Raw genomic sequence first — 11397 nt, 5'->3', positions numbered from 1 at the left:
GATGCAAAATTTGGTGGCTCTAGCTTCTAGCTTCTAGGATCCAGGCGCTCATAAGGACGGACAGACGGACGGACGGATGGACGGACATGGCGCAATCGACTCGGCTGTTGATGGGTCGGAAATGTTTCCTTCTGTGCGTAATATAATAGTAAATAGGGATTACTCTTCGAGTACCGGGCATAAAAAATGAGAGTCTAGACCTTCTTTGGGCCTACTTTAACGCTCTTCCTCCTACTTATTTCTATCAAAATAAATTCATATTTTCGTTTGGTTTATTTACAAATCGTTTGTTGATCGAACGTAGATCTGGGGGCGCTCTAATTATGGTAAGCATATTCTACTCTATAAAGCTAACTAAATGTACGTATAGTAGGGCGAAAGGGCAGACTATCGCAGCATGCTGATGGCCCAGGCAACGATGAGGGTCAGGCCCAGACCAATGCCGGAGAGATGAGCTGCTGCGCCGGGCAGATTGGCCGTGTTGCAGCCATCTGTCTTGCACTCCTCGCAATAGTCATCGTTGCTGATCACGCACTTGACTTCACTGGCACAACCACGGATAAGATAGCCGTCAAAGTCCTTGGCCGAGACACAGCCGTCGTTGGCATCGTAGATGGGACAAACGGCGAGGTAATTGGGATCCTCGGAGCAGTGTGTTTGTGAGGCAGAGTTGCAGATGTGGCAGCGGCGACGGTTGGCGGGGAAGATCTCAATGTTGCACTTGTTGCCGGAGCAGACAGAGCAGCTGCCGTTGGCCTCACAGGCGGCAGCCTCGGTGTTGCTCAGTGCGCTGAGGCAGCCTCTGGTTGTGTGTCCGTTCTCCAGGCGAGCGACACACTTCGAGTTGGGCACATGGCACATGATGGTGGTGTTCACAGCTGCCGGGTTCTGGGCACACTCCAAGGTCTTGCTGGAGTCGCAGGACACGCACTCATCGTTTTCGGGCAGGCGGCTCAGATCGTTGCACTCCTTGCCGGTGCAGGTCCACAGCTGATTGGCCGCCTGCCACTCCTCGAGGCTGGTGTTGTTCTGGCTGCTGGCACAGCCAATCAGCTCCACGACGCCAGCATTGTACTTGGCAAAGCAATAGTCATTCGTGTCGTACTCCAAACAGGCCTCGGCGCGGCTGCTCGTGCAGGCAGCGTCCGCGCAGACGTGACAACTTAGTCGATCCTCGGGATAGCTGAAGGTGTTGCAGGTTTCAGCGGAGCAGGTGGCACAGTCTGTGCCACTCTGATCGTTGCTGCATTCAACACGATCGTAGAGCTCCTTGTCGTCCAGACAACTGCGAATGGTGTGCTTGCCATGGAGTGCCACCAGGCACTGGCCCTTGCACTGTCTCCTGCCCAGGCCGCTTGTTGTGGGATCCGTAATGCACGCTGCATTCTTCTCCGAGTTGCAGTAGACACAGCTGACAAACTCCTCGGTGCTCCAGGCATCGTTGCACTCGTTCGACTTGCAGTTGGGGCACAGTTCCGGATTCTGGCGGCAGTAGCGATCCTCGTAGTCATCCACATCATCCGAACAGCCACGACGACGCACAGTCACGCCATCCGCCTCGAAAACTGTCTTGCAGTCCTGCTCGATGTTTTGATTGCAAGTCACAGCCGGCCCCAGCGAGCTGTGGCATTGTTCGCCCTCGCACTTGTGGCACGTGAGCGGCAGCTCCTGATAGAATCCATGCTGGCCATCATCCTGCCTATTGGCCAGATCGATGGCATTGCACTCGCTGCCCACACAGCTGCGACAGTTGCGGTAGTCGCTCAGATCACACTCCAGGCTGCTGCTGCAGCCGCGTGTCGTCACATTTCCATTGGTCAACGAGGTCTTGCACGTCTCCGTATCGCTGACCCAGGCACAGGCCAAGGCGTAGCTGGGATCCGACTCGCAGAAGCTATCATCCTCGGAGGTGCATGTGTAGCACACTTGACGATCGGCAGGGAAGACCTTAAAAGACATTCCAGACTTGAGTTAGCATAAATTCTTCGATTGGTAATGCGTTTCCGGCCTACTTCTCGGTTGCAGCCATCCGTGGAGCAGATCGAACAGTTGGAATCGGTGCCCAGCAGGCAAGCGGCAAAGACAGACTGCTCCAAATCGTACAGACATCCGCGAGTGGTAGCACCATCTGCGGGAATAGAAAAAGAACAACGATTACAATGGAAACTCTTTCGATTTGCGGTTTGTACTTGCCGCTTAGCAGACGCGTGGCACAGCTTGTGTGCGGCATTTGGCTGCAGGTGTCAAAGCTGCCGACGGCCTGGGCATGGGTGGCACAGGTGGGATCCTCGCGAGAGTCGCACACGGCACAGCGGACGGGCACTGGCAGCTGGGGGACATTGCAATTGACGCCCTCGCAGACGGCAATGCGCTTCGTCTTGATGACACTTTCCAGATCTTGGTTGCGGAAAGAGCTCAGACAGCCCAGCTGCTGGATGCTGTTGTCTTCGTCCATCCACAGGAAGCAGCTGTCGTTGGGCTTGTAGATGGGGCACAGCTTGGTCGAGGGATCCTCGCACTCGTCGCCGACGCAGGTGTAGCAGCTGAGGCGATCCTCGGGCAGGGTCTGGACATTGCACGAGGCACCGCTGCAGGCGGCGCAGGTGGAGTCTGAGCACGTCAGCCGATCGGCCTCTTCCTTGTCATCCAGACAGGTGCGGATGAGGTCGAGTCCGGTGTCCGAGCTGCCGTACAGCGCCGTCATGCAGCCGCCCTGGCACTGGCGTGTCCTGCGGCCCTCCTGCAGTGGCTCCCACAGGCAGCTGGCATCCTTGAAGGAGTCACAGTAGATGCACGTCTCGTACTGGCTCAGAGCAGTGGCATTGTTGCAGTCGTTGGACTTGCAGGCGGGGCAGCTGGCCTCGTTGGCGGCACAGTAGGTGGCGACGCTGGCAATCGCTTCGACCGTGTCGTGGCAGCCACGATGGCTGACCACTCCGTCGGCGCCGAAGACTGTGAGGCAGTCCTGCTCGTTGTTGTCCTGGCACTTGACACTGGGAATGCTGGCACCCTGGCAGGTCGCTTCCTCGCAGCTCAGACAGCTGAGCGGCAGATCCTGCCACTTGCCATGATTGTCGTCAGCCTTGCTGGCCAGATCCACATGGTTGCAGCCATCGCCCTCGCAGTAGACACACGACTTGGCGTCCTCCTCGCAGCTGAGGGAGGTGGAGCAGCCGCGGTAGGTCACTCCGTTGCGCAGATTCGTCACACACTGATCCTCCGGCTCGTACAGGTAGCAGACGGTGAGGCTGCTCGGTACGGACTCGCAGGCGGCGTCCGTTTCCGAGTTGCAGACGTGGCAGGAGCGCCGGGTGGGGGGATACACCTCCTTGTTGCATGCATCACCCTGGCAGGAGAGGCAGATGTCGGTGGTGCCGTTGTAGCAGGCAAGGAACTCGTCCTCCTCCAGGCTGGACAGACAGCCGCGCTCGGTGCTGCCGTCGGACAAGACACGCGAGTAGCATTCGGGCAGACCCGTCATCTGGCAGCTGGTGGAGCTGGTCACGCTGCCCGGGGCAATGGCACAGCTGGCATCCGTGCGGGAGCTGCAGAGGGCACAGTTCTGCGGCTCCGGCAGGGACTCAATTGTGTTGCAATCCTCCGCGCTGCATGTGAGCAGCCGCTTGGCACGCTGCAGCTGGTAGATCTCCTCGTGGCTGTGCTCGCTCAGACACCCAAGGGCGATGACGGAACGCTGCTCATCGAACTGAATGTAGCACTGATCGTTCTCCCTGTAGTTGGCGCAGGAGGCTGGCTGCGCGTTTTGGCACTCGTCGCCCTGGCAAACGAGGCAGCTGTGCCGCGAGGCCACCAGATCCTCCGTGTTGCACTTGGCCCCATCGCAGGTGGCGCAGAATGCCTTGGCATTGGCCTTGCACGAGTCGCGGTCCGCCTTCTCCAGATCGTCGTAGCAGCTGCGCACCAGAGCGTAGCTGGGATCCGTCGTTTCCCCAAACAGAGGCCGGAAGGCGGAGACACAGCTCTCGTGGCACTGGCGCGTCTTGCCGATCGAGGCGGGTGTTGCGAGGCACGCGGCATTCTCGCTGGAGTCGCACACCAGACACTCCACATACGAGTCCTGGCTGGTGGCCACATTGCAGCCGTTCGAGTTGCAGCGTGGACACTTCTCAGGCTGCTCATCGCAGTAGGAGGATGCCTCGAATACCTTCTCGGAGCAGCCACGCTCTGTCACGGCTCCACTGGCGTCGAACACCGTCACACAATTGTCGTAGCTGGTGCATGTCTCGAGACTCGTGGCGGCGGCGCACTCTGCTGCGCCGGAGCAGGCCACACAGCTAATGGGCACCTCCTGCCAAACGCCGGGGAAGCCATCCGCATTAATGCGATCCAAGTCGACGGTGTTGCACCCGTTGGCGCCGCTGCAGATGCGGCAAGTGCGAGAATCATTGGGATCCGTGCAGCTCAGACTGGAGCTGCAGCCTCGATGGGTCACGCCATTAAGCAGAGTCGTCACGCAGCTGTCCCCATCCGCATAGACGGGGCACACGGTGCTGCTGGTGGGTGCTGAGGCGCAGTTGGGGTCGCTGTCGGAGTCGCACTGATGGCAGCTGCGACGACCCACGGGGAAGACAGTCAGTCCGTTGCAATTGCTGCCGGTGCAAGTGTCGCAGAGTCCGCCATGGGTGCCGGTGAGGCAGCTGTAGAAGTCATCGCTGGGAAGGTTGGAGAGGCAGTCACGAGTGGTGGTGCCCTTGGCATCGATGTGCGTGACGCACTCCGTGTAGGGCAGGTTCGAGCATATGTCGGTGGTCAGCAGCTGGTTGGGATTGGTGGCGCAGCGAGAGTCCTCCAGAGAGTTGCACTGCAGACAGATGTTTGGATCGGGCACAATGTCGTAGATGTTGCAATTGTTGCCGCTGCACAGGAACATTAGCTTCTGGGCAACCAGCTCCTGGATGACCTGAGTCTCAAAGTCGCTGGCACAGCCCATGGCCACCACGTCGCCCGCGTTGTAGGCGAGATAGCACTGATCGTTGGGCCGGTAGGCCAGGCACTTGGTTGGCAGCGGATCCTCGCACTCGGGATCGGAGCAGACGTAGCACTCCTGGGGATCTGCGATGATGTCGTTATTGTTGCAGCGGGCTCCCTGGCAGGCCTTGCAGTTGTCGTGGCTGCCGGCGGCGCAGGTGGTGCGCTCCGCTTCGTTCAGATCATCCAGACAGCCACGAACCGGCAGCAGAGCCGAGTCGACAGCGGAGCTACGTGGATACAGGCCCGTCATGCACTGGCCCTGGCACTTCCTGGTGCTCGTTGGCGTCTCCCACGCGCAGGAGGAGTCCTCATCCGCGTCGCAGAAGTAGCAGTCCACGTAGGAGTCCAGACTGATGGCGTTGTTGCAACCATCCGACTTGCACTGCGGACAGCTGTCCCCATTGAGATCACAGTAGTCCGCATGGGCGGACTGCACCGAGTCGCTGCATCCCCTGGCCACCACCTGACCCTCCGGATTGAAGACCGTGGCGCAGGTCTGCTTGTTGTTGCCCTCGCACTTGGTGGGCTCCGTGCCCACCGCCGCACAGCTAGCGGCATCCGCGCACACGTGGCAGCTCAATGGCAGATCCTGCCACTTGCCGGGCTCGCCCACATATCCCGACTGAAGGTCCACATCGTTGCAGTTCGCGCCGGAGCAGACGCGGCAGCTGCCAGCCTGACTCTCGTCGCATTTGATCTCCGACTGGCAGCCACGACGGGTGCGACCCTTGGACAGACTCGTGACGCACGTGTCATCCTTGTCGTAGGTGCGGCAGTAGCTGCCGTAGCCAGTGGGCGACGTGGCACAGTTTTCCTCGCTGGCGGAGTCGCAGCGCAGGCACTGCAGCCAGTCCGCGGGATAAACCTCCGAGTTGCAGCCGTTGGTGCTGCAGATTTGGCAGCTGCTGCTGTCGCCGCTGGAGCACTCGTCAAAGAGCTCGTCATCCGTGTCCATCAGGCAACCACGCTCCAGCACGCCATCTGGGAATATACAAAAAGGATGTTTAACAGGATGTTTAAGCGGTGGACACTGTCACTGTGTTACCTTCATTGATGTTGCTAAAACATTCGGGATTGATGTAATGCTGACAGACGGCCATCTTTGAGATGTCTTCACCCGCCACACAGCCAGCATCCCCGGTGGAGTTGCAAATGTTGCAGGAAACACCAACGAGATTGAGCTTGTCCTTCGTGTTGCAATTGTCGCCGGAGCACAGGAGCAGATCCCGGCGATTGGCCAGCAGGAAAGTGTCCTCCAGATCGGAGGCACAGCCCATGCCCTCGACACTGAGATCGCCCACATGAATGTAGCACTGATCCGCGGCACGATAGCCCAGGCACTGCTGACTGACGGTGTCCGCGCAGTCGCTGCCCACACAGAAATTGCAGCTGAGGCGATCCTCGGGCACTGCGGCATTGTTGCAATTGGCTGCCGTGCACGCCACACAGTTATCCAAGGTGCCGGCGGTGCAGGCCAACCGATCGTCGTACTCCAGATCGTCCAGACAGCCGCGCGCCAAATCGAATATGGGATTGGCTGCCGTGCTGCGTGGATAGAGGCCGGTGAAGCAGCTGCCCTGGCAGGACACGCTCCTGGACACATCGTCCACTTTGCGCACGCACTCGGCCTGATCGGCGCCATCGCAGATGAGGCAATCCACGTAGGTGTCCAGCTCGCGGGCATCATTGCAGGCCGTCGATTTGCAGAACTTGCAGCGACCCGACTGCTCGTCGCAGTACTGAAGAAGATCCTCATCCGCATACAGCTCATCCGTGCAGCCACGATGCACCACCAGACCCGCACTGTCGAACACTGTGGCACAGTTCTGTTCATCGTTGTCGACGCACTTCTTCAGAGCGCCCAGGCTGGAGCCCTGGCAATCGGTGCCGTTGCAGGTGTAGCAGTTGATGGGCGGCGTGGCCCACTTGCCGGGATAGCCAATGAAGGAGCTCTCGAGATCCGCCATATTGCAGTTATCCTTGCCGGAGCAGACGCGACAATGCTGCTTGTCGGAGTCATCGCACGTGAACTCCCGCTGGCAGCCCCGATAAGTCTCGCCATTCACCAGCTTCGCGCTGCAGCCCTGATCGACCAGATAGAAGGGACAAACGCTGGCTGCATTCGGGGCAGAGGCGCAGCTGGCATCCGTGACAGAATCACACCGCTGGCAGCGACGACGATCGGCGGGATAGATGTCCAAGTTGCAGAGTTCGCCCTCGCACACTTGGCAGGTGCCGTTGCCCGCTAGGCAGGCGGTCAGCTGCTCCCTTGGCAGGCTGCTCACACAGCCACGTTGCGTAATGCCATCTGGAAGGAAGGGAAGATCATAATTAAATGATTTGAATTGCTTGATCGACTAATCTGAACTCACTTATCACACGCGTCATGCAGTTGGTGTAGGGCAGAACACCGCAGGTGCCAATCAGCGCAATCTGGCTGGGATCCACGGCGCAGTTGGGATCCTCCGAGGAGTCGCAGGCCACACATCTGGTGGCCGTGGGCAGATTGTCAAAGAAGTTGCAGTTGGTCTCATTGCAGAACAGCAGCGAGTGGAAGTTCTCGTCCACAAAGTCATCCTCCAAATCAGACAGACAGCCCATGGATGTGATGTCACCGTCATCCTGGTCAAACAGAATGTAGCAGCGATCCTCGGGATTGTATTGACTGCACTGCAGGGCACTGGGATCGCCACACTCGTCGCCGGAGCACTGATAGCAGCTGAGAGTTTCCTCCGCCAGCTGTGCCACGTTGCAATCGTCGGCGTCGCACGCCACACAATTGGTGTCCGCTCCATCGATGCACAGCTGCTGATCCGCCTCGTCCTTGTCGTCCAGGCAGCCGCGCACCGTGTCGTAGATGGGGCTGCCATTGCTGCGGGGTTGCAGGGCAGTCATGCAGTGGCCATTGCAGCTGCGTCTGGCCTCAACTGCCGCAGGGTTGCGGGCACAATCGGCGTTCTCGGCATCGCAGTAGATGCATTCGCGATAGCTGTCCAGGGATCGGGCCTTGTTGCACCCATTCGAGTTGCAGTTGTGGCAGCTGGCGCCATTGGCATCGCAGTACACGCTGTAGGTTTCCTCCACCACCTGGCTGCAGCCACGAGCGCTGACCGCACCCGTTGCATCGAAGATGGTCATGCAGTACTCTGCCTCGGTGGCGCAGGTCACCTCCTCAATGCTGCTGGCTGCACACGAAGCTGCGTCCAGGCAGCTCTGACAGCTGAGCGGCAGCTCCTGCTGCCAGGGTCCCGGATTGCCATCCGCCAGCCGCTTCAGATTCGCCGTGTTGCAATCGGAGCCGGAGCAGAGCTGACACTTCTGGGGGTTCTTCGAGTCGCACTCGAGCGAGGCACTGCAGCCGCGTTTGGTGTTACCCGCCAGATCCAGGCTGGTCACGCACTGCTGGCTGTCGGTGTGCAGCAGGCAGAGGGCAGCAGCAGCCGGCGAGGCCTCACACTGGGAGTCCTCACTGGAGTCACAGGTCTGACAGCTCAGACGATCGGTGGGATGTAGCTGAAAGGGACATGGATTATAAAGTTAGTTCAAGCCAAAGTTGGACTTTGAATATTCACCTTTAGGTTGCAGTTCTTTCCGGTGCACTTGGCGCACTGCGTGGTGTTGCCTTCCCGCAGGCAATCCAGATACTCCTCACCCTCCAGACTCGTCAGGCAGCCGCGTTCCGTGTGTCCATTGGCCAGGATCCGCGCATAGCAGTCCGTGTTCACCGCATAGTCGCACTGCGTCTCGGACTCCACCTCTTCCGGATCAACAGCGCAGTCGGCATCGGTGCGGGAGCTGCAGAGTTTGCAGCTCTGTGGCGTGGGCAGGGCAGTGGCCACATTGCAGTTGTCCGCGCCGGAGCAGTACCAGAGCCGTTTGCTCTCCTCGAGCAGCTGCACATCGCTGACATTGAACTGGCTGAGGCAGCCCTGAGCGGCGAGCGTTCCACTCTCATCAAACTCGATGAAGCAATGCTCCACATCATCGTTGGCGGGAACGGCGCGGCAGGTCTGTGGCTGCGGAGATGAGCAATCCCCACGGCAGGAGTTACAGCTGCCACGGACACCCAGCTCCACCTGGTTGCAACTGGCTCCGGTGCAGGCTACACAATTCGGAAAGCTGCCCTCGGCACAGGCCTCGCGATCATCGTACTCCAGATCGTCCAGGCAGGTCCTCACCAGCTCCAGCGGTGCCTTGGCATCACTGGTGGTCGGATACAGTGCCGTGATGCACTGCTGTTGGCATCGTCGCCTCGTCTTCACCAGCTCAATGTCAAAGACGCAGTTGTCATCGCTCTGGGCATCACAGTACACGCAATCGACCAGCTCCGCGTCGGTCTTCAGGTTGTTGCAGCCATTCGAGCGGCACTGGTAGCACTTGTCCTGGTCCGCCGAGCAGTTCGTCACCAGATTGTCGCTGCAGCCGCGCTGCACCACAGCACCATCGCTGTTGAAGATGGCCACACAGCTCTGGGCATCGTTGTCGAGGCACTTGCGTAGGGTGCCAGAGCCGGCGGAACATTCAGTCAGGCTATCGCATTCGTAGCAATTAATGGGGCCCGAATGCCAATTGTGTACAAAGGGATCTGGATCTGCAAATGAATTTGGTTTTTAGTTTGCCTCCTAAAGGATACATTTATTCACTCAAAAACTGCAAATAAATGCCAAAATCATCAGCACACGCGGACTGGATCGTTACGTATTCGCCAGTATTTATGGAACTTTCGGCCCAATCGAATTAGTTGTTATTTATGGGTCCAGTGTATGGGAATGTTGGAGCTGCCGGCACGAGGGTCGCTTCCTTATCAACATCATAAATTAGTAATTGCCGTATTGAGGCTCATAAAATGTCAATTCAATGGCGATCGTCTCTATAATCTATATGGCCCTCGTCCATAGAAAGAGGGAAGTACAAATGTTCTTCGGGAAAGTGAAAGTGTGCGAATTAGTGGAGAAATATCTACTTATCGCCGAATTATCGCCGCAAATCTTTAGTATCTTTACGTAAGACTTAAATAAATTGCGTGACTTCAAGGCAAAGCACGAGATATTCCAGTGTACCTTTGACGATCTTTTATCAATGGAACTACTGGTCAAAAGTGAGTTTGAATTGGGTAAGTTATACATTACATTACAGCCTCTAAAGTGGCACTAAAAGTGACTTATTCGAGGCATCAGGTTATGTTGATATTTCAAAAGGTGCATTTTCCAAAGAACCCCTTAAAGTTGTCTCTGGTTTTGGATATTTTCAAGAGCTTTAAGCCACATTATCGCACATCAAAAAGTCCGCCTACTCGCGGCAATTTCTGTTTTCTCTGCTCAAAGTCCACAGCACTTTAAATCTCTCACAAAACAACTTAATCCATAGAAAGCAAGACCACTCGAAGCTGTAAGTGTTTCACAACCTGATAAACCAACAAAACAGATATGGAAGCTATCCGCCAATGTGGAAATTAAAGGGGCACAGGCTAAAGCAATACATGCGAAAGCTTTTACCCCAACTTGTTATCAAAATTGGTTACATTTTGATGGGTACATTGTACATATGCCACATTTAATCATGAATTAGTCCACTCTATTGCAAAGATAAAGCTTTAGGAGAGCCATATAGAGACATGATTCATAAATGTCAATGTCGGTTTCCTTTTAATTTGAGTTTTGGTAGGGGAATAACACACGGGCAGATAAGATAGGGCGAACATTTCGCTAGTTAGGACACTAATGATGATTCTTGTCTCTCGTTAATCCACAAATTCGTTGCAGTTTTGAGTTAATTATTCACTTTCTTTCATTGGCATCATTGGGTCTTTGGGCACACACTTGAGCACTTTAATATCACTTCCACTTTAGGGATTATCCTTTTGTCCTTACTGGGCTTCTTGCGGTTCTGTCACACCTACCATTAGCACTTGTTTGATTTGCACTAAGTGCAAGAAGCAGCAAGGCTGCTCCTACAGCGATTCCTCTCATGATCGCTTCGAGGGCTCTTCAAACCCTTTTCTTTCCTGACCGTGGACACTCGCGTATTACCAACAAAAATGGATTCGGGCAACTAATTTCGTGCTGGCCGCTGCGAGACCTTTTATAGATTCCGCCAACGACAAGTGAAAAACGCGCCAACGATCGATCGATCGATCGGACGGACCTTCCTATCGGTGCTGTTTGATTATTGCTGTATATTATTGGCCACAGCGATTATTGTTGCCATATACATAGCTCTATGGCCGATAAAGCAATTCGGCCGCTCCCCCCTCACCCGATTATTTATAGCCGAGTGCGAAGGGGGGAATTAACATAAAAGAAGCAAAAACAATGACCCAGATAAGCCCATCATAATCGAACGAAATGCGAGTCCAGAACACCTTCGATAAGGCTCTCCGATGGACATGGCCCATGTATGTACACT

General features: G+C 56.4%; 1 protein-coding gene across 2 annotated transcripts; it reads right to left on the bottom strand.

Moving 5' to 3' along the window:
• Positions 1-254: 254 nt before the first annotated feature.
• On the bottom strand, positions 255-11061 carry LOC117578553. Of its 2 annotated transcripts, none has more exons than XM_034264124.1 (7): positions 10892-11061; positions 8565-9583; positions 7365-8505; positions 6038-7300; positions 2194-5973; positions 2013-2128; positions 255-1947 (listed from the first exon to the last, which is right to left on the bottom strand). In XM_034264124.1, exons 1-7 carry the CDS (start codon positions 10959-10961, stop codon positions 388-390), a joined length of 8949 nt encoding a protein of 2982 aa, XP_034120015.1. In that variant the 5' UTR covers positions 10962-11061; the 3' UTR covers positions 255-387. The 2 variants fall into 2 exon arrangements, with proteins under 2 accessions (XP_034120015.1, XP_034120016.1); XM_034264125.1 differs by having other exon boundaries at positions 8565-9577.
• Positions 11062-11397: the final 336 nt, after the last annotated feature.

The sequence above is a fragment of the Drosophila guanche genome, unplaced genomic scaffold (genome assembly GCF_900245975.1).
Source record: "Drosophila guanche unplaced genomic scaffold, DGUA_6, whole genome shotgun sequence".
NCBI lineage: Eukaryota > Metazoa > Arthropoda > Insecta > Diptera > Drosophilidae > Drosophila > Drosophila guanche.
Note: the sequence above shows the minus strand (reverse complement) of the source record. Positions and strands in the feature narration are given on the sequence as shown.